Below are 23,221 nucleotides of genomic sequence, written 5' to 3' on the forward strand. Positions count from 1 at the left end.
GCAGCTACTGTTTGAAACAAAACAGTTCATCTTCTTTTGGCCATTAGTTTAACTTACCTGTGAGATACCTCATCAAAACCAAAACAACAAAAAGTTAAATCAACCTTCCTATGGATCTTTCATTATTTCAGGTAAACATCCAAGGCACTGCTTATTAAAACTCCGTCCACCATGTTTAACCCTTAAAAAAAGACAACCACTGAAACTAAGTTTGAGATGCATATAAAGCTACTTGACATCTGAGAAACTGGTATGAGATGGTGTCTCAGTGCTTTGCCCTTAACTGGGACCACTCTAGTTGTTTAAAATATTTGCAAAAACGCCACCAGCAATGTTAAACATAACAAGGTAAAGCGAGAAAACTAGAGCAGTATTCAAACGCTGAATGTACAGTATAAAAAGAATGGCATTTTATTAGGGACAGCCAATAATGTCCACAATGCTTTTCTTGACTATTAATATTGAAATAAAAATGGCAATATGCATAGCTTTGTGAAACTGCTTTAAAACTCTAGGGGATGGCAATCTTTTAGACAACTGTAAGTTTATAGAACAAGATTCACACATTTTATGTGTAAACATTACACCAAGTATTTGAATACAAAAGTGTTTATTTTATAAACTTTATATTTAAAATAGAATTTTAATCTGTCTACTCACAAAACCTAATTTAAAACATGATACATTTCTCTCTCTAGCTTACTTGATGTTACTCTTTTACAAACAGTACTCAATTTGTAATGGTTTTATATTAAGAACCTGTACTAAATGATGTATTTTATCAGAAAACATTTCCCTTTAATCTTAAAGTGCTTTTTTTTAAATGAAGGCACCAACAAGAACTACTTTCAGATGGTACAGTATTTCTTATTTCTTGAAGACTCTGTGGTTGACCACTTCTTCATTAGTTACCTGCAGCAAGACACCTTCCTGCCAAAGGAAAAAAAAAGTATCTGAAGAAGTTTATCATGTTTGTCCAAAGAACCTAAATAACTTCAGTGGTGGTCTTAGGATCAAAGAAGACTCACTGGTGCATACAGTAGAATAAGCCCTGATAATCACATTCCTGAAAAGGCAATAAAGCCAGGCAAATCAAACTGTTGACACTTAAATGAATTTCAGCAGCCAACCTACATCTCTCCTATAAGGTAGGGGATTGGAAAGAATTACCACATTTAAACCTAAATTATTTAGTACTTGATACATACAGGATTTATAACGTAGACACTTTATTCATAAATATAAACTATCATCTGAAAAGTTTCAACCATTTTACCCTACCTTCTCCTGAGCCTGACCCTGATAAGCATGTACAACTAGGAACAACCATTATAACAGAAGAACAAAATTCTTTATTTTTAATAAAAACCACTAGTTCACTCAAAATGCTTGACCCAAGAAATGTGAATACACAAGGGTGTAATGATGGGTAATTTCATGATTTATTGAACTTGCAGCCTAACTTTTACCTACCATTTTACTACCAACACCACTGAAGGAACCAAGAAAAGCTTTATTAATGATCACTTGGCTTGCGCCTCAGCTGTTGAAATGAAGCACTTTACAGTCTTTGTGGCAGCAGAATATACTTGTCCATGGTTCATATCAATGCTAAATTCCAGCAGGGAAAAAAATGATATGTTAAGCACCTGAATCTTCATAGAGGGAGGAGGGGGTGGGAAAGAAGGGAAAAAAGGGGGGGAAAAAACAACCAAAATAATTTAAGTAAATGACAGATTGGAAAACAGGGTTTATAAGATTCTCTTGAGTTTATAAATTGTTAAACTCAAATTTATAGCTATGTTAAACTACATAAGAACCACTATACTGAAAGACCATTGAAGAGTAGTATTAGTTTATCTTTTGGGGAGGAAAATTAAGAAAGGAAAAGTAAATAAGATCTTACCTAAAGAAGTTTAACTGAAGCTTAGAACTATTTTGCTCTACACCCTCAGCTTTCGTTGTCATCCTTATAAACTACTGTAGTTAAAGCTTTGTAGAAACAGCACAGTTTTTTAAGACTGGCTGAACTTAGTAGCCGTCAAGAGTTCTCTTGTACTAGACCTGTATCCCTGAAGAGTACCTCGCTGGGGTTATTTCCTTTCCTTGCATTGAAGAAGCAGCATCTAAAAGATCTAAAAAGGTGTTTCTCTTTGCAGAGATATCCCTTAAGTTATCTAGATAATTTAATCCTGATGAATTGCAGACAACACACTTATATCTGACCAGCATTTATCTTACACAAATATAACAACAACTTTGCAAAGGACCTTAATTATACTACCCACTCCTTAACTTATTTAAAATAAAAAGTCTATAATTACACAATTTCCTTTAGAATTATTTTATTAAATCATAAATGTACAACAGCTTCTTAACTCTACACACGCACTTAAATTTTTTTAAAGGAAAAACGTTATGTCTTATTACACCATGATCCTGGCTAATAGCTTTTCAAAACTTTGAGAAAAATCTTAAAAAAGGTTTCACATGTCACCTGAAACTTACAAATTTAACATTATCAAAGAAGGAATGCTTCTACACTCTTACAAAGACCACTAGAAAGAAACAACAATTAAAAAGCTAAGAAACTGTCTCAAAGGCATTTTTTTTTTTTTTACAATCCTTCCTCCACAGTAAGGTAATGTTATTAAATAATCCAATCCATTCACAAAATGGCTCTCTGCATCTGCTCTGGTGTCTTCTGCCATATCACTGCATATTTATGCATGACTGAGATAAGAGTTTCCTTAACATTGTTATTTCGATAACCTGAAGCTGTTCTGTTACCTCTGGGCTCTCATCCTCTCCTATTTATACAGTGAAGCCTGTTTCAACAGAAGTAAAGAGTAAAAAAAAAATAGGTTATGAAATTATCCATCTAACCAGATTTTAAGGAAAGATAACATGATCCTAAAAAGCTTTTACTCCTGGCAGCTAGATCTCCCAAGACAATAATAAGGTAAAACTCAAAAGCTACTTACCCATGGCAAATAGGAAGAAGCTCAATATCGGCTTCTCCCTCCATAACCCCCACTTCCTCCACTGCCTCCAGGACCATAGTTTCCTAGAATTGTTAAAAATAGCAAGAGAAAGCAAATTTACTCCCATTTTCTGCACTTAGCCTAATAGTATCTATAATCGATTTCTATTTTATAGATATACACTCCTTGAAACAAGCAGCTCATAACCTGTTACCTGCTTCTAGTCAACCTATTACTCGGGAAATGATTTATCCAGACTCACAAAAAGGTTAATTTGCCCTTTACAATTGAGAACGTGATCTACCACAATCATTTGAAGATCAAAAAAAAAAAAAAAAAAGGACAAAAAAATCGGTTTGGTTCTACTGAAAACTTTAAGAGCTTAATACTGTGAAATAAAGGTTTGTGATTTAACTTTCAAAGAGAAACATAGAATTTAATATAGCTTGCAATGTGCTCAATTTTATTTGGCTTTTTAAAAAGTAATCAGCCAAAGAAAAAGAGCCCCACCTGAAGTGTCTAACCTACTTTTGTAAGTCCTAAATATTCTATACCACTGAATATCCAATCCCATTTTAGTTATCATAATGGAAATGTTACTCAAACTAGCAATTAAAGTGTCTTAAGACTAATCGTTTAATCACACAAAATAATTTAAAGAACCTTATAAATTACCTCCACCATATGGTCCCCCCATGTTCCTGCTACCACCAAAGTTTCCACTCTTCATTGGACCATAGTTAGAAGGTTGCTGGTTATAATTTCCAAAATCATTGTAATTTCCACTTCCGTAATTTCCTGTGAAAAAATCGGAAGAATAGGTTTTGCATCATGACTTTCAAAATAACATATTCCAACATTCAACTAGCGACATATGCTAAATATTTAGGACAAAATCTCCCATAAAAACAATCAGAATAAATGCAAAACACCTATCTACAACTCTACAGTTTAAGGCAACTATTGACAACATTGAAATAAAAATCTCACTTGTTAAATCATTTTAATTCCAATCCAAATTCCCACATAAAGGTTGCAGGTGAAGTTATTACCTCCTCCATAGTTGTCATAACCACCTCCGTAGCCCCCACCCTGGTTGCCATATCCAGGTCCTCCACCACCATATCCTCCTCTTCCTCCTCCATAACCAGGGCTACCTCCAAAATTGCCACCTATTATAAAATAAGCCTTTAAGTAATTACTTAGTATTTTCAATACCATTTGAACTGTCTTATCACACCCATTTCCAACTTTCCAAAACACATTCTTATAAGCAAAATATTTGTTCTAAAAAACCTCTTCTGTAACAGCCTCAAGGGCAGTATAGAGTACGTATGCTTGATAAACATTTAGAGGCAGGGAACACCTCCTCACAACCAACGGGATAAAAACCTTTACAGAGACCAATACTTGCAATGCCATAGCTGTTCTCCCCTAACACTAAAGATACTAAAGATTCGTACAGGTACTTTCAAAAGTTTGTATTTTGTGTAAGGATTGGGGGGGGTGGGGGCAGACGAGAAGCATAGGCAAGCGGGATAAAAAAGCCACACACCTCTACTGGTCCAAAATATTAAGTTCCAAACATGCTTCCTGATAAATAACCGTGTCTCTTAAATAATATACCCACGACACCCTTCTGAGTAGAAATGGGGGGAGGACCAGAAATTAGCAAACTTGCATCTAATTAAAAAACTTACAATGGTAGTCTCAAATTATTGAGGTGCAAGAACTCTTTCTCTTAACACCAATTAATATCTGGACTTCAAAGCAGAATTGAAACAGTTGAGATGTTGGAGTAACTCAGTTACGCTTAAGGAGTGGCAAAACCAGCAATCGCGTCTACTACTAGCTCAGTTCATAATGTCCCTTTCTTAATAGGATATTTGTCAGCAAATATTAACTTTCCTGTACTCCAACAGAACATATATCTAATACATTTATTACATAACAGTAACTCACAACTTAGCTAAACCCAGGAAGAATGTTGTGTATTTTAGAAATTCTTTTGGTGACTTTTTACAAGTTATCTTATGGGACTTAACCTTGGTAAGAGACTAAAACAACAGAACTGCTTACATATACTTCCTTTGACATGTTAACCATGATCACGTCTATTGGTTTGTAGTTTTTCAGGAAAACAGCACATGAAATACGTATCTAATTATTTTGCTTGAGAAACAATGGGATATAGTATGACAGCATCTATAAATTCTAATTTAAAATCCACTGAAATAATTTGCAACCTGTAAACACCTACAAGCAAAAATATCCTTTCCATAAAAATGCAAATTATGAAGGAATAGCCAAATAATTGAAACACTATCACCTAAGCCCTTTACAAAACATAAAATGCAAAACACTTAAAATTTTATGTACACACTTAACTGGACAAACACAAATAAGGTTTAAATCTTTAAGTCACAAAAACCGTATGTGAAAGAAACTGACCTCCAGGTCCTCCTCCATACCCATTATAGCCATCCCCAAATCCGCGACCACTTCCATATCCATCTGTTAGAAACAGGAAAAACGTTATTAAATCCTGTCCACCCTATTTAATTTCTCTTCCTGCTTTCCTCCACCCTCTTTATTAGTACCTCTCAATGAAAATTATCAGGAACCAACCTCCTTGTGCCAGAACACTGGTGTTTACTGGTTTATTCTTAAAACACAAATTGTGTAATTAGATCTCATGAGAGTAACTGCCTAAACAAGAGGCTCAGACTTGGCAAGTCTCAATTTAAGAGAGTCCATTTATCTATAAAGAATGAAGTTGGGTGAGAGAAACAACTGGTTTTCTGTTGGCACCTCACCACATTAGTAAGCCAAGCCAAACAAATCTGAAACCTAAAGCCAAAAACAACAACAAATACACAAAGCCTCCACAGTATTTTCACTCCTGATTCAGGGGGTCCCTCATTTTTTAAAATAACTGTAGTAGCACCTAATTTTTTTAAAAAGTTGATTACCTTAAAAAGATCTCTGCAATGGATTGTTCTGGATTAGATTTTAGAAAATTATGCTTTTAGTTATAACCTCTTACCTGACCAATTCAGAACATCCCAGCATAATACAACCTACTTAACCCTTCAAGGTAACTTTCAAAACACTGGATTTCCTGAATCTAATTAAAACTAAGTTTTTAAACAAGTATATTCACCTTTCTATTCACGCAGGTGAACTTACCAGATCCTCCTCTAAAGTTACTTCCCGGGCCTGGTCCAAAATTTCCACCGCCACCACGAGAATCTCCAAAACCGAAGTTGCCTGCGATGAACAACCAGGTTAGTAACAGGCATTTTATTAAACAAATCTTAAAAAAATAAAATAAAATACAGTAAAATAAACGAGTTAGACGTTACCTCCTCTTCCACTTCTAGAACTCTGGACTTCCTGCATTTCTTGTCTAGACAGAGCCTTTCTTACTTCTGCATTATGACCATTGATGGTATGATATTTCTGCACTGGAATGAAAAGTTCGTACTCTATTACATCAATATTCTTTACCAACAACTTGTACAATTTACCTTTTAATAAACAAACCCAAAAATTAATGAAAAGAGCCATACACCTAGAGCTTATAGACACTTACACACAATCTTATCCACGGGATCATGATCATCAAAGGTAACAAATCCAAAGCCTCTTTTCTTTCCAGACTGCCTATCAGTAATTATCTCAATGGTATCAATCTTTCCATACTCTTCGAAGTAATCTCTAAGATGATGTTCCTCAGTATCTTCTTTAATTCCACCAACAAACAGCTTCTTCACAGTTACGTGAGCCCCTGGCTTTCCAGATTCCTGAAAAAGGGAAAAAAGAAACTACCTCAACAAAACAAACCAAAACATGATTTAGAGCACAATATCTAGGTACCAAAGGTAGTTCCTATTCTATGATAAAATACCACCTAAAGCAATAGCTTATAACTAAAAAACTAGTTTCAGAAAAGTAGGCAAATCTAGGAAAATCAAGAGACACAAGACCGACAGAGCTTTAAAGTGGCAAGATTTAAGTTACGTATAAAACTTAGTTATTTTCATATTTACTGACAAAGTTCTATTTTGCTCACCTCTCTTGCAACAGCACGTTTTGGCTCAACCACTCTCCCGTCAATTGAATGAGGTCTTGCAGCCATGGCAGCGTCAACCTCAGCCATGGACGAAAAAGTTACAAAACCAAATCCTCTTGATCTTTTGCTTGCAGGATCTCTCATGACCTTAAAAAAAAAAAAGGGGGGGGGGGAACTTTAGCATTTCTTATTACTTGTGTTATGAAAAAGCAGTTTGAATGACGAGCAATTTTCATGAACATGGCTTTAAAAATAACTTACTCAACACGTTAAACTTAGGAGTCCAAAAGTTGAAAGACTAGCATCTATAGACATTTTTACACTTAACGTACCACACAGTCTGTAAGTTTCCCCCATTGCTCGTAGTAGTTCCTCAAACTTTCTTCTGTGGTTTCAAAGCTCAAGCCACCAATAAAAAGTTTACGGAACTGTTCCTTTTCTCTCTGCAAAGGAAAACATCATTTCAATTTTTATTTACATTTCCTCTTTGTATGCAGGAAATTAAATTCTTAAATATGAGGTGACCTGCTGGCAGAGTACCTTTTTCCTCTCCAAAGGAACAGTTTCTAAAGTTTTCTGGGGGGGAAAAAAAAAACTTACATCAAATTTAAACCATATGTTAAACTGCATATTAGTTGCGTTACACCAAAAAAATTGCCTCAGCTGAACTACTACACAAGTTTCAAAATCATTAATGCTTGATCCAAATTTACTTGACATTAAATTATTTTAACATGCCTTAATCTTAAAAAAAAATTTCTGTAGAGAGAGGAGCAAACCTAGTCCTTGGTCATTGAAAGTTTAAAGGATTGTTACTAACTTTAGATTCAATCCTATTGTCCACAACAAATAAAGTGCCTTTTAAATACTCATTGCAAACACTTTTTCTTTTAAAACATAAAGAACTGTTGGTTCTTATTTACCATTTCAGGATTCAGTATCTAAAACTGACATTTATTTTCCCTTTACTGCTCCCTCTGGTGGTGATTCTTATGTATTTCAGTCCAAAAAAAAAAAAAAAAAAAAACCCCACACACACCACCAAACCTTGTAAAAATCATTCTTCCCCCATACACCAACTCTCCATGAGAAAAAAAACCCTTAAACATTCAATGCATTTACCAAAACATCCCTATAAAATCTGCCTCTCTCTTCTGACCGAGGGAGAAATACCTTTTATGACTAACAGTGTTCAGAGCTTTAGAAGTTTTTAACATAACTGATTTTTTGTGGGCATGCTTGTATTTGGTATTTACAAAACACAAAAAAATCTAGTATATTACTGAACCGTATATAAATGCAGTACAATGTTGCTGTAATCTCACTTTTCAAGAACCATAAAAGCTTAAATGACCACTGTTAACTTAGTTTTTGTATTACCACAATTTACACTTCATTGATGCAGTAAAAAAACCCAAAACTCGAGTTATCGACCTTAACGGCCATCTGGCAGACTACAAAGCACAAGTGTCTCCAATTTTACATGGGGGGGGGGGGGGGGGGACCAGAAACCTGGGCAGAAAAAACGTTAACCCCTTTAAACCACCAAGCAAATATATGTTGCATTAACAGCCGGTATCTTCGGCTCTCAATTAAGATGGGTTGTTATGCTTCGTTTTCAGATAACTAGGATAAAAATTTAAAACAGGTATTCAGAAGCCAGAATAGGTCATAGTGCCCAGAAACATCTGCTGTGAGTCTATAATACAAATCAAAGGTCAAATAAAATTTTCCATACAACGAGACTTTATTACCAGCTAGTACTACATACAGCTCAGGCCCGTGGAGGTTACTACTTCTATGCACGAAAATTCCCCAACAGCTCAAAAAAATAGTGGTAAGTATACAATTAGAGATTTTTTTCCCTCTGTTCTCAGAATTATATTTTTAAAAGCTCAACAAATTCTCAAACTACCTCCTAAAGCCCTCAAAAGACCTGTAAAATGCTTATCTGACACATTGATATTTAAATTAACCTAATTTTACTTAACTTAGTCTAACTACTATAAATCAGTTTTTACAACCCAAATAAATTACGCAAATATAAAAACACATTTACAACAACTTTTACACATCACTAACAAAAGGCAAAAACTCATTACTTACCTCAGTTTTTCCAAACTTACCCGATGTCCACTATCGATTACAAACAAAGTTATTTTATAAGCGTGCTTAAGAAAGAAAATACCCAACCAGGCCCCCTTCGCTGGAGACCTTTTGCTTATCAATGTAATGATCAACCATCATAGCAAACATAAATGAGAAAAGCAAATGACAAAGTTCAAATACATAGTGGCCAAGCCTGAAAACAAGTTTTGTACGTAACCGTTAAAAGCAATGAAAGACTGAGCCACGTTTTAACTGAAGACCAAAAGTTTTTATTTTACTTCCCTCTTAATTTCTAGCTTATCACAAGACCCTCTAGTCTTACCCAGGAAAGATTACATTTCCCAGCAAAAATGTTATTTACCACGAATATCTTACAATTCAAGGAATCCTTACGGGATCGTGAAACCAACCCCCCCCCGTCCCCACTGCCACCCCCAATCGGTACTAACTTAATGGCTCCCCTTTTTATGTCTAAAGTTTCCTGCAATTCAACTAGCTTTTAAGTCACCGCAGACTCCGATAAAACCGTTACCCAAAAAGCGAGGGCTGGAAAACAAAATGTTCTCTTTGTAATATGGCTTCCCTTAAAACTCGGCCCGACACCCTAGGTCGTTTTACCTCCTCTTACATCGGTGCGAACCAGCCCCGGGGAACCGACTCCCCCACCCGCCCGCTCTTCGGTGTGGCTTCTGAACGCAATGGCGCCATTTCATCGAGGGGAAAGCAAAGAGCCTCTAACGAGCTGCGCAGGACTTTAAAGATCCAAGCTCCCCCAAACCCTCGGAATCCACCCCGAAACGGCATGAGAACAACCCGAAAACAAAGAAAAATAGTTAACCACTTCTCTTCTTCCGTAAGGGAACGAAACTAGCAGAATCAAAGACTGAAAAGAAAAACGCTGCGAGGAAGGAAAGGAATGAAAATGGCGGCCGCCAAATCCGGTTCCCGGGGGGGGGGGGGAGGGGAAGCTCCGCAGCCTCGCTCCGGAGGATCCGAAGCCCGCCGAAAAGCTCAAACGCGGGGACGCCAGAGCCCCCAAATCAGCGTGCTTTGAAAAGAGAGTAAGAATTTCCGCCTCCGCGCCCCACTTTTCGCCAAACCAGGACTGCGTCCGCCATGTGGAAGTTCCCCATCCCCCACCCCCAGCAAAGGGAAATGGCGCCGGCAGGCTGAGGGTGGGGAAGATACTGTTCACAATCCGGCCTCCGCTAACGACCTCTCCTCAAAAATATCCTGAGACGAGCCGCTTTTGAAGTGGCCCAATTTCACCGCCGCTCTCCCACGGAGGCGGATGGCCGACTTCCACCGAGGCGCCAACGGCCTCGCTATGCCCTTTTCAATAACTCATTGATTTCAAACCCGTTACCTCCATCGCGGACTCAGTCGCCTCAGCCCGATTTCCCGCAGCCGAGCGAGATGAGAGAGATCTCCGCGGACGAACACGAACCGGACTCGTCCTGGCGCTGTAGTGAGAGCTGCTGCTGCTCGAGAAACAACACCGCTAAGAGCACCTCCACACGGGAGCCGGCGCTGCTGCTACTGCCGCTAGAGCCGCTGCCGCCGCTTTTCTAGAACCTTCCCCCCGACCAACGCGTCTTCCCCTACGTCAGGCCGTTGCGTAAACGCCCTAACCGCCGCCAATGGCGGGAACGCTCTACGCCCTCCTTACGCCAGGTACGTACTCCTCCCCCCCTAGCAGCCAGTAGCAGTGCTTGACGTCACTTGCGTAAATGGGCTCAGTGAATTGCGGAAGGCTCGAGTCCTGCGTAGTTCTCTCTAATGGAATTGGGTCCAGCCCCCGCCTTAGCGCAGGGCAGGTGAGAAACGGTCGCGCAGTTTGAAATTAACGCTGTCGGGAGGAGCTTAACCCGCAGCCCTAAAGCCCAGCCCCCTCAAGCCGGGAGGTGGTCCCTGCAGCAAAACTTCTGTTAATTCGCTCCCCCGCCCTTCATCTCCCGCCAGAATAATCTGTAGCCTCCCCCTAGCGATTTCCCTCCCCCAATTTTCCCCTCCTGCTCTGAGGACTGACTCGGCCCCTTCCGGAAACACCCGAAGCGACTTCTAGTCAACACGTTACACTTCACACGCCACCAACCCTGTCCAACGTCTTTGGGAGTCGACCCCTTGGGTTCAAGAGAGGTCTTTGGAGAGAGTGGTTTGAGAGGGGCACTCCTGCTTAGTTCCGACTCTCCCCGCCCAAGTTTTTCTTCACTCCCTCACCCCTAGCGTTTGGAGGCACCCACATCCAGGGGCGAGGAAGTGGGCGGAGCCCGGTTTTGGCGCCAGGCGCTGCAGCTGCGAAACAGAAACGCCTCCGTCTAGAAGCTCGGTCACTGTCCTCGCCCCTACTTCCCTCTCCCTCCCCTCCGGGAGCCACCAGGCGCCACGCCGCGAACGGTAAGTGCCCCGTCGCTGGCGCCCTCCACCTGCCCCGAGCACCGGCTCCCAGCGGGCGCGGCGCGCGGCCCCTCCCCCGCCGGGAGCGCGCACCCGGCCGCCCCGCCCCTCGCGGCCGCCCGGCGTGGGCGGTGCCATTTCCCCTACCTTCCCCCCCCCCCCCCCCCCCCAGCGGCTGCCCGGCGCGCAGCTCCCCAGCCCCCTCCCCCTCGGATGTGGCTGGAGCTTGAGGCGCGCAGGGCCGGAGACGCCGCAGACCCGGGACGCGGAGCAGCTCGGAGGCGGTGAAGTCGGTGTCTTTCTTTCTCTTTCTCTACGCGGTGGTGGTGCTTAAGATACCACCTGCGCCCCAGGGATTCTCGCCCCGCACCCCAGTTCCTTGCTTCCCGCCCTTCCCCGCCCGACCCCGAGTCAGGAGCTGGCGGGAAGCAGCGGAGAGTCGAGCGGAGACCCAGCGGCTGGCCTGGCGCTGGGCCGCTGCCTGGAGTTAGTTGTGGGGGAGGGGGAGAACGAGACAGACCTCGAGAGGGTAGAGAGCCGTGGCGACAGCCGCCTTATTTCTAGACAAAGCGCATTTCCTTTCCCCCTCCCCCACCCGCGATCAAGATGAGGGGCCCTCCTCCCCTTCGCGGCCTCGGTCGGCGACTTGGGCCTCCCGTGAGGGCGGTGCGTTCTCCCGCATCAGCACGGCTCGCTGTCCTGAGGCTGCGGCGGGCGTTCCGTTACGTGGCTGCCGCCGGGTGGGGACGAACGCGGGCCCGGTGGTGCAGTGCCCTTGAGCCCCCGGGCCGCGGCCTTTGTTTCTCCCCGCGGATGCGCTGACCACGAGGCCCGCGCTCCCGGGTGGGGGGCGGGGGCCGGGTGTTTGGGCCTGGTTAAGCAGGGTGGGGCTTATGGGGGGCGGATAGACTGAAGAGGTGGTTTGTCTTAAAAGTGGCACGAAATGGGACTCACGCATCTCAGTATGTTTTTTTTCTGTCTTCAGCTTTTAAAACTAGTGATTAGAAAGGGGGGGGTTCTAAAAAGAAACCAAGTTGGGGTTATGTAGGTGCCTCTTTGGACTGTTACAAGGTCTAGTGGGAAAATTGAAGGTAGTTTAATAATTGTGATTGTTTGGGTTATCACATCGAATTTTGAAACATGTTATTTGACTTTTTTAAAAATTCTGGATAGGATTGATAGCGGGATTTAGATTGGGGAAAAAATATTTGTCTACTATTTTTTCCTTTGTAAAACTGTCTCAGATACCAGGGTACCCAATAAGGATTTCTCAATCCACTTGGTTACAACACTGATATACTCAGCAAGCATAGGTCACTAATAACTTAGGCAGGAGCTCAAATCTGCATCTCTGGATTTGAGTACAAATTTTAAATAAGATACATAAGTGGGGGTTGGAATCCAAACAAAACTTGTGTTTACCTACCTTTTTTGTGTCGTGCAAACTTCTTTTTAACTGTCATGCATTTTTCTAGTAATAGCTCTTCAAGTCTGCAATAAAAAATGGCCTCCAATAAAACTACATTGGTAAGTTAATGAAAACCTAAAATACGTAAGGATCTAACTCAAAATTTTTTCCCCCCAAAATTATAACTTTGCATCTCTGTGGTTGAGATATTTACATCCACATGTATTTCCCAGTCCCCTCTCCCTGCAGTGTTGTTATGGGGAGAATTAGGGGCAAAAACGAAATCATTACATTAAGATACTTACAGGCTTGGCTTAATAGTGTCTTAATCCATTTAAAGAAACCTAATCTTGGGAGGATAGCAACATGAATTTTACAGAGTATTTTTATCTTGAAATAAAAATAAACTTTTGCAACATGGAAGAATATTGACAGGCAGTGCTGTAAAGCTCTTGCGTGTTGGCATAAGAGTCCCTAAATCTCCCTATATTGAATTCTAGAGAGAGCAGGTATTTTCAGTGTTGGTTAAAGAAGTTTTTCCTCATACACCTAGGTTGGGACAGAAGTCATTCAATCTTGGGAATTACTTTAGTCATACTGTCATATTTCAAGCTTAATTATTCTAAAATACATTAAGGCCTTAAAATCACATCATTGCCATGTGGTTTTTTAAATACAAAATGAACAAAACCATACATATGTCCCGGGAAGAGAGAAGACTAGATCTGCAGCAATTAAATTTGGAGCAATTAAATTTTTTCACTCTCTTAAATCCAAAGTTTGCATTCATTCCTATACTTCGTTAAAAGTTCTATGAATGTGTAAAGACGTAGTATGCGCAGCCATATTGTTACAGGTTTTTTAAAACATTGAAATATTCATATACAAATCGCAAAATGCAACATTATGATTCTCACTGTAATTCTAACACATTGCATTAATAATTGCAATCATATTAAAGGTGAGTGCTAACACGTAAATAAGGTAAAACATTTGGTTTTGGTTTGCATATTCCTCTCTTGGGTTTCACACTAAAAAGGCAAGTTGCTGATTTTTAATTTTTACCATCATTAGGTTGCACGTTTAACTCAAATCTTGGCAAATGTTGAAATGTAAAGTGTGGCACAAAAGATTCACATCAAAGCCCTCAGTGGAAAAAAGCGCAAAGCATCTTCCATGCCCCGTCAGGATTGAACTGCCCTTCAACTTCCATAACCAGTAAACCAAAGTGTATAGATAATTGAATTGGCTGTACGGTTGCCTGTGACCTTCAAGTATTGGAAGGAGAAGGAACTAGCTATCCCTGAGGCTTGGAGGATGAAAGCACACATAGATGCCTCTATTGCTTTGGCACAGTTTTGATAGTCTTCAATGTCCGTAACTCGATGATACTGAAGCAGTTTATCCTTTGTCAAGGGATCATAAATTGACAGCCTTGAAAGTTCTTTTCACTTCAAGAGATGAGGTGTGCTTTTAATTTATGTGGGAAAGTGGGTGAATTTTTTTTGAAAAGAAAAAAATGAACATTTGTAAGTAGCTTATGGGTGCCATAGAAGTAAATACTTCATTTTTTGTGCCAAGTTTTATTAGTGTTTATTCTTCTCACTCTTTGTGCTTATTTTTGCTTTCCTCTTTATTCTGTTAACCTCATCTTCATGAAGATGGCTATTTTATCATTTAGGATCACTGATAGACTTTTGTCTACACCGGTTCTTCATTTCTCTCACTACCATTCCTTGTACTGTACAGAAACAAAAAGCTATCTGACTGGTTGTGATACCCAGTATGTGAATTAATGAAAATTATAAGGCCTGACTTAGAGAAGGTATCCAACAAAATCAGGTGTTTGCTGGGTTATTGTAAATTCCAGAGGAGTTTTATTACTTCTATGTGTGTACATTTGTGAATAATTCCATAATTTTAATGTTTTTTTGCCATCTTGAAGTATTGCTGATTAACTTTTTTGCCTGTATGCTGTATTAGGGGTGACTTCAGTGTTAGCAATTAAGTTTTTTTTTTTTAATAGCACCACTGAAATGAATTTAGAATTAACATTTGAGGTTTCCCTCCCTTAGTCTCTTCTAATTAACCATTTAAGTTTTTTGTTTTATCCCTTATCAATCCTCATAACATCTGACTTACTGGAAAATAGTGGGGGGTTTAGCATGGTCTTTTGGCTTCTCTCGTAGCATTATGTAAAGAAAAAAACTAACCTAGAAACTTCTCTACATGAATTTTGTTGGCTACCAGTTTGGACTCTTGAGAAACCAAGATTTTTTCACATTGGAGAATTAAAATGATCCAGCGTTTTGGCATCTTCGTGTGACAACATTATAGCTTTGTTCCACGTGATCTGTAATACTATCTACAAAAATTACGGAACAATACTAGCATCCTTTTTAGCCTCTTCATGGTCTCCTTAGTTGACTCTACAATTGATATCAGGATTCTGAACCATGTTTTCATTCCGCATTTACCTCTTTTCTGTATAATCAAGGCTTAACGTTGGTGTTTGCATTGATACAGCGGGTTTTAGTGTTTGGGGGCTATAGTTTAATGGGACTGTGGCTCAGTAAGACCTGTTACTAGTACTCTCTTCTTTGTGTCATCTTCTGGTACTTTTCCAGTTGTCTGTTGCTTTTTGCAGTTAAAATGAGTGCAAACTCTAGTAAACTTGGTCTTGTAGACTAGATGAGAGATTGGATTCGGAGAAGATAACAGTATTTTCCAGTGTTTTTGATTGTATTATTTCAGTGAAGGGGGGTGGGTGATAGGTTTGAGCTAAAATGGAATTAAGTATTCCTTTTGTTGACTTTAATCTTTTCAGAAGGGTCTCCCCTGGGATATAGAAGTAAAAACACAGGTGTTGAATGCAGTCTTTAATTTAGTCCTTAAAATGTACTCAGAATTTTTAAAAAATGTCTCTAAATATCTTTTTTGTTTTATTTTAGCAAAAAATGGGAAAGAAACAGAATGGAAAGAGTAAAAAAGTAGAAGAGGCAGAGCCTGAAGAATTTGTGGTGGAAAAAGTACTGGACCGACGTGTAGTGAATGGGAAGGTGGAGTATTTCCTGAAGTGGAAGGGATTTACAGAGTAAGAAACCTGGTGCTTTTATTAGATGTTTAACTGCAGTTAAGTGACATTTAAAGTTTGCTTTTAGTCTGAAGTTTTTAAAATCAGTTTCTCCATAGATTTCTTTAAATGTAAAGATACCTTTTTAAATGTAAAGATACCTCAATCTAGGGTACCTTGATTGAGAGCTGTTTAAAAAGAGCCAAGTCTTTAGCCTACAGTTGTAACCAAGCATATTTGAAACTAGTCGATTGCCTTGAAGAGTCACGTTTACAGAGTGCAGTTCACCATATAATGCATTTTAAGGTAGTTAAGTATTGCACCAATTAGAATATCTAATTGACGTTTCCTTCTATAGGGAGGGTGTGCTATATAAGGTGTGAAGCTATATAAGGTAGACTGGTGGGTGTTGAACAGAAGTGCTTATCATAATCCAGGACCTGCGCCATACACTAGGTTTACTGTATCCTAATCTCTAAGAAGCAGTCAGGGCATTTTTCAAGCTCCTTTAGTTCTTTATATTCCTCGTTGCTAATTGTTGTCCTAATTTTTATAATGTATTGCAAATAACTCATGCAGAAATTCTACTCTTACATTTAGCTTGTGCTAAATCTCCTTGGAATCTTTTGCCTAATACCACAAAAACAGCAAGGTTCCACGGCCAGTGACTTATAAAAAATGGATAGTGAAGATAGTCAACAGTTTTCTGAACGGGGTGGACATGGGGGAGTGTGCTAGTTAAATAATTAGGCTTCAGATATCTGATACCTACTACATGCCCCACCGTTTACCTTTAAAGCTGCCTCCATAAGCAATTTGGGAATTACGAGTTAAATGGAAGATTGAAGGTTTCTTATTTTATCCTTTCAGTATTCTTAGTTGAGCGAAAGTGTACATCATAAATTCGTAATTTGCCACTAGAAAAATTTCCAACAGGTAGGAGAACAAAGCAAAATAAGTCTGAACTTTTATTTTATCATATTTTATGTTACTTTATTTTCATTTTTGAGAGAATGTGTGCTGGATGGGGATGAGGTGCGGAGAGAGAGGGAGCTGTCAGCTACAGGGCTCGCTCTCACAAAGTGTGAGTTCGTGACCTGAACTGAAATCAAGAGTCGAAGGCTTAACTGACTGAGCCACTCAGGTGCCCCAAGTCCGAACTATTTTAAAGTTAGATTTAACCAATGTGCCAAAGAATTGATTACCTTCATATGGTAGGTTTTTTTTGTTGTTTTGGAATCTTGAGACATTAAATGCTGTTTGTTTCTACCCAGCCCATCAAAATATTAAGAAACTTAACTCCTTTTCTCCCTCTTTCTCCGAAACTTAAGGCCATTATTATGATTGAGACCTGCTAGATAACTATGCAGTGTATTAGGTAATATACAAGCCTATATTATCCACATATAGAAAGGGTTAGGGTTACGTAGATCTGTGTTATATTAGACGGAGGCTCGGCTTCAACTCTTTTGTGCTCCTCTGTTCTCAGATTCAGGTTTTCCAATTTTAGAGTCTCAGCATATCAAAAGATGCAGGTTACAGTCAGAGGTTAACATTACCTTTGTTTTCCAACATCTCCAAAATTAATTTCTTTCTGTCTTGTTCTGTAAAGTCTTTTTGGATCAGAGCACACAAAGTTAAAACTAGGGGTCTTAACCAGCCTGGCTGGTTCCATTTGTAAACCATACTACTCATGATCTCGCAGTTTTGAGTTCTGGCTCCACATTGGGCATAGCGTTTACCAAAAAAAAAAAGTTGCAAGCCTATCACTAGGATTATCTTTCATATTGGTGATTGCTATTCATTTTTCTTCTAGTCCTGAAAAACATGAAAATGCTCATCTCAGCCTTATATCAGGGGTTGCCAAACTTTTTCCTTAAAGAATCATATGGTAAATACTTCAGGCATTGTGGACCATAGGTCTCTCATGATTACTCATCTCTGCAAATATAATACAAAAGGAGCAGCAGACACTACATTAAACAAATGAGCATGGCTGTGTTCTAATGACACTGTATGGCCCTAAAGTTTGAATTTCACGTAAATGTCATTTTGAAATTTTTTCCCAACAAATTAAAAATGTGAAAACCATTCTTAGTTTGCCCAACATACAAAAAGCTGGATTTGACTTTTGGGTTGCCAACCCCTGTTCTTCATTACCCAATTTGAGGACCCAGCAGAAATTGACAATTCTGTCTCACATTTAAGAATGCCTTAGAATTGTGTTTTCAAACACAGTATTGGAGATCCCAATTTGAGGCATAGTCTGATTGATCTGGTAAAGTAACTTGGGGTGGGAATAAGGAATCCACATTTTTAAAGCCTTTTCAGAGAAATTCTGAAGTGGGTTATTGGTGTACTTAGAAAAATATTAGCTCTAATTATTCTGCTAGAGTCAGGTACAGTTAACTTGGATGTAATACAGCAGATTAATAGGGGGCTGAGAAAGACACAGGAAATATAAGCAAATTTTCTCGAGAATGTGGAGCTAGGGAAGAAGCATCTGCAGTACAGCAGACTTTTTTCAGATAAATATTAAATGGATGTGGATGATGGTGATGAATTGTATTTAATTGAATTTTTTTCTTTTTTTTTTTAACTGAACCTAGTGCTGACAATACTTGGGAACCTGAAGAAAATTTAGATTGTCCAGAGTTAATTGAAGCGTTTCTTAATTCTCAAAAAGCTGGTAAAGAAAAAGATGGCACAAAAAGAAAATCTTTATCTGACAGTGAATCTGATGATAGCAAATCCAAGAAGAAAAGAGATGCTGTAAGTGTAAAATATTGTCCACCAGACTAACTTTGTAAAAGGTTGATGGCTTGATTTTTAAAGTACATTTAAAATACTTAAAATTGAAATGCTTTAAAAATCATTGAAAAGCTTTTTTAAAATGCGTAATATTTAGGACAAAAAAGGATAAACATGATTTAGCCTGCATCATATAAATGTGCAGTAAGTGCTTATACCACTTAAATTGTTATGCTAGTGTTATTTTGAGTAGATTCGTGGATTTGAGCCTTAGTAAAACCATTTCCTGTGATCCGGGACTGGCAGTCTTAAATACAACAAACACAAAGATTAGATCATTGCTGTCCTTTACAATGTAGTAAAAATAATCCACATGGCACATCCTGATTAGGGACTGTTAGTGGCATTGACCACCAGAAAGTACTTCTGCATGAGATCCTTGTTTTGTCAAGGATATTGGCAAATAACACTTTGATTTTGAAGTATATAATCATTGGTAATGGAAGTTATTTTTATGTTTTTTTGGGGTTTGGTTGGGGGGAGGGTGTGAAATGAGATAGTTGGTTCATTCAGTACATGGATATTTTGATCCAGTCTTTGCTTCTCTAATGTTTCTGTGGCTTTGGGCAAAACACATAACTACTTGCTTATATCCTCAACTCCAAAACATTATACTGGCGCCAGTATTAGGACCGTGCCTACTGACCTAACATCAATTTGAGAAAAGGTCTTGATTCTGAATTAGTATTTAGGTTTGGGAATTAAACAGAAAATATAGATGCATTGATAAGGTCTTTGGATTTAAAATTTTATCATTTGAACTAGATGCCAAGTGCTTCACAGATAATCTGTTAAATCTTCATGGCAAGTTTATTAAGATTATAGGTATTATCCCCATTTCCCAGATGAGAGAGAGGTTGACGACATATTTGGTTCTGAATGCTTCAGTGGCCAAAGCAAAAAGGTAACATGTTAAGAATTTATAGGCATAGATAGAAAGTCAGCCATATACTGATAAGAAGCACTGTTTAATAATAATACTTAACCCTACTTTGAGCTCTTACAATGTGCCCAGCAGTGTTCTATGTAACTTAATTTGTACTTTGCATACTACAAAACGTCTGAGACAGATAGTATTATTCCTGTTTTATAGAAAACCTGAACCACAGAGGTTAACTTGCCCAAAGCCACACAGTAAAGGTTAGAGTCTTCATTCTAACTAACCCAGGTAATCTGACTCCAGACCCTAGGATATAGATAAAGTCTGGTAGGGAGAAGGGTTTTGTTGACGTAGGCAGTTCTCAAACGTTTTTGGCCTCAGAACCCCTTTAATACTTGAGAAAATTACTGAGAATCCCCAAAAGCTTTTGTTCCTGTGTGTTATGACTATCAGTACTAACTATATGAGAAATAAAACAAATTCCTAAAATCCTTGTATTCAGTTAACAGTGACAGAACCTATTGCAATGTTCATAACTTTTCATGAAAAATAAACGAGAAGAGTGTCATTTTACATTTTTGCAAATCTTTTCGATGTCTGGCTTAAGATAGTTCTACTTCTGCATCTGATTTGCTCTCAATGTTTGGAGATAATACGAACATAATCTGAAGTCAGAGATACGTGAAAAGAGGGGACCTTGCAGATAAACAGACACATACCAATGGTCTCTAGAATATCCAGGGGTCCTCAAACCACACTTTTAGAAGCACTGGTTTATGTTAAGTATTTTATAAGGTTTCCTATAATTCACATTGATTACATTACTGATGAGTGTGAGTTTTGAAGTTTTTACTATTTTCCTATTTGTGTTTTGTGTGTGCTTTTAAAATATGTAGGTAATTTAGACTAATACCTATAAGTGAAATCTTCAAGAATTTACAATTATATTAATGAATGAGTTAGCAAAATAAAGGGATTAATTTTTTTGTGTGCCCATACAGTTCTGTCTTTTGACGTATTAGGATACAGAAAGGTATTTGTTACCTTGACTTGCAATTCAGAATACTTTTTTTTTTTTAATTTTTTTTTTTTTCAACGTTTATTTATTTTTGGGACAGAGAGAGACAGAGCATGAACGGGGGAGGGGCAGAGAGAGAGGGAGACACAGAATCGGAAACAGGCTCCAGGCTCCGAGCCATCAGCCCAGAGCCTGACGCGGGGCTCGAACTCACGGACCGCGAGATCGTGACCTGGCTGAAGTCGGACGCTTAACCGACTGCGCCACCCAGGCGCCCCTAGAATACTTTTAGATACCCACATTTGTTGTAGCTTCTTGAAAGGTTAACGGAAATTATGTTTTAGTACTAAATAAGGGTTTTTTCTCTTGCTATTTCTTTTTCACTATGGGATGATTTTTATTTGAAAGCTATATTTCACGTAAACACATTGGAAGTTAATATTATTAGTTTGCTATATGAAAAGTCAATATCTTTTTAATAGTCAATATCTTTTTAATCAGGCTGATAAACCAAGAGGCTTTGCCAGAGGTCTTGATCCTGAACGAATAATTGGTGCCACAGACAGCAGTGGAGAATTAATGTTTCTCATGAAATGGTAAGTGTGCAGATGATTGCTGTTTTATTTTAAAGTAGGAATAGATTTTTTTAAATTTGTGAAGCCTTAACTAGAAAAGGTTTTACAGTTTTCATCATTATGAGGTAGTAATTATCTGCTGAAAGGATGATTCTAGTTTCTTTTGCTATGATGTTTTAAAACAAAATTTGGCAAACTGTGGCTTGTTTTGGAAGATGAGGTTGTATTGGAACATAGTCACATGTACCACATAATCCTTCAGAAGCACTTAAACACCTTTTGATTGAATTATGACTTAAGTGAAAGACTTGCAGTTGACAAAAATCATTGAGACTTTTGACTGAACATTTTTTTTCCTCACAACAGGAAAGATTCAGATGAGGCAGACTTGGTGCTGGCAAAAGAGGCAAATATGAAGTGTCCTCAGATTGTAATTGCTTTTTATGAAGAGAGACTAACTTGGCATTCTTGTCCGGAAGATGAAGCTCAATAATTGTTTGTGTTGCTTTTTATATATATTTATATATATATATAAAATCTGGGTCTTGGTTTTTTGGTTTATTAGTGTGAAAAAATAACATTCTAATGAAAATCAAGTTTGATATGTTTGTTTTGAAGTAGTATTGGGGGAGTTGTTGGGGTTTTTTGCATCTATAGCACTGGTTACTTTGAACAAATAAAAGCTTTCTGTAGTTGCTTCCTTTATCAGAGAAGAATATTTGAGACCATGGTATATTATTCCCCTGCTTTAGAGAACACCTTTTCTAAATGTTGGGGGAAATCTTCATAGTTGTTCTTCAATCAGAATTTGTGTTTAACTCCTATATGCCTAAGGACCATTCTGGGTTTTTTGTTTATTTGGGGTTTTTTTTTGGTGTGTATATACTTAAAATACATACGTAAATCGTTTTCTCTTTTTTTTTTTTTTAACATTCCCCAAAATAAAAACAGCATTTTATAACCATGGATAAGCCCACGTTTCTGGGATGCCATCATTTTCAGCAACCTAAGAAATCACTTAAATTGAAAGTTTTCCTGAAGCCTTAACCTTTCAAATTTTGTGTAATTAATTGGGCTTACACATAATGTAAGCAATTTAAATCGGACAATTTGAAAGCAGCCGTAACAGAATTCATGTCTGCAGTCACACAAATGCAAGTTCGTTTGCAAGATTCCTGAAAGGAAAATTTTATCACTACCAATAACCTCCCCACCCAAATGAAAAAAACCAGACAAGTCCTGGTATGTTTTAATTAGGTAAGCAAAACTTAGTTAAATGGACATTTAAAGGTTCCTTCTGGCGAACCATTTCCTTTGAAGAAGTTGAAATCCCTGTGCTGCACTGACTAAAAGGTCATGATTCATGGAATGTCTAAAACTTGTTCATGGAAACCTGATCATAATCAGATGGTTAGAGATGTTGGCAATTTAGCACCTGCTGGAATAAGTGGGGTGACAGACCTCTGTAATCTAAATTCTTGACCTGCATGTTTTTTCTTTACCCCAACTCATTCCTTACATGTAGGCTCAATCTTCTCAGTATTTGAGTTACTGGTTCAGCAGAAACCAGGAAAAACAATAACTTTGTAGTCAGAATGTTATCCAACTGTATATTATTTACTTTATTGTAAATACTGGTAAACAGTGGTCAATAAATAGTTTTATATTCCTTTATGTGGTTAGACTTTTTTTTATTGTCTTTTCTAGTAGAGCATTCACATACCTTTGAATCACTTTTATGTGTATTTATAATGTAACATTAAAGCATTAGAGTACATGTCTTAGATCTTTTGAGCTTAGGAGTTACAGACATACTAGAATATGTATTTCCACAAAAATGAATATTAGTTTCTTGTGATGCTTAAGAGGAATCTGCATCATTAATGTGAAA

At 38.5% G+C, this 23,221-nt stretch overlaps 2 protein-coding genes across 10 annotated transcripts; one reads left to right on the plus strand and one right to left on the minus strand.

The window, feature by feature from the left end:
• Positions 1–593: 593 nt before the first annotated feature.
• HNRNPA2B1 (heterogeneous nuclear ribonucleoprotein A2/B1) lies at positions 594–10,748 on the minus strand. 6 transcript variants are annotated; one of them, XR_007150505.1, is made up of 13 exons: positions 10,535–10,748; positions 7,600–7,635; positions 7,392–7,502; positions 7,060–7,206; positions 6,580–6,790; positions 6,350–6,451; positions 6,174–6,254; positions 5,436–5,498; positions 4,037–4,156; positions 3,660–3,782; positions 2,985–3,067; positions 1,474–1,611; positions 594–930 (listed from the first exon to the last, which is right to left on the minus strand). XR_007150505.1 is itself a non-coding variant. In XM_047850868.1 (12 exons), exons 1-11 carry the CDS (start codon positions 10,538–10,540, stop codon positions 3,006–3,008), a joined length of 1,062 nt encoding a protein of 353 aa, XP_047706824.1. In that variant the 5' UTR covers positions 10,541–10,748; the 3' UTR covers positions 594–930; positions 2,985–3,005. The 6 variants fall into 6 exon arrangements, 2 of the variants coding, with proteins under 2 accessions (XP_047706824.1, XP_047706823.1); XR_007150504.1 differs by having other exon boundaries at positions 1,474–2,828; positions 10,535–10,747; XR_007150507.1 differs by lacking the exon at positions 4,037–4,156 and having other exon boundaries at positions 1,474–2,828.
• Positions 10,749–11,182: 434 nt separating this feature from the next.
• CBX3 (chromobox 3) lies at positions 11,183–23,004 on the plus strand. 4 transcript variants are annotated; one of them, XM_047850870.1, is made up of 6 exons: positions 11,183–11,565; positions 13,041–13,092; positions 15,925–16,067; positions 18,656–18,818; positions 21,257–21,351; positions 21,697–23,004. In XM_047850870.1, the coding sequence occupies exons 2-6, from the start codon at positions 13,069–13,071 to the stop codon at positions 21,821–21,823; spliced, it is 552 nt and encodes a 183-aa protein (XP_047706826.1). In that variant the 5' UTR covers positions 11,183–11,565; positions 13,041–13,068; the 3' UTR covers positions 21,824–23,004. The 4 variants fall into 4 exon arrangements, with proteins under 4 accessions (XP_047706826.1, XP_047706828.1, XP_047706825.1 ...); XM_047850869.1 differs by lacking the exon at positions 11,183–11,565 and adding an exon at positions 11,718–11,854; XM_047850872.1 differs by lacking the exon at positions 13,041–13,092.
• The last annotated feature ends 217 nt before the right edge of the window (positions 23,005–23,221 follow it).

The sequence above is a fragment of the Prionailurus viverrinus genome, chromosome A2, assembly GCF_022837055.1.
Source record: "Prionailurus viverrinus isolate Anna chromosome A2, UM_Priviv_1.0, whole genome shotgun sequence".
In the NCBI taxonomy this organism is placed as follows: domain Eukaryota; kingdom Metazoa; phylum Chordata; class Mammalia; order Carnivora; family Felidae; genus Prionailurus; species Prionailurus viverrinus.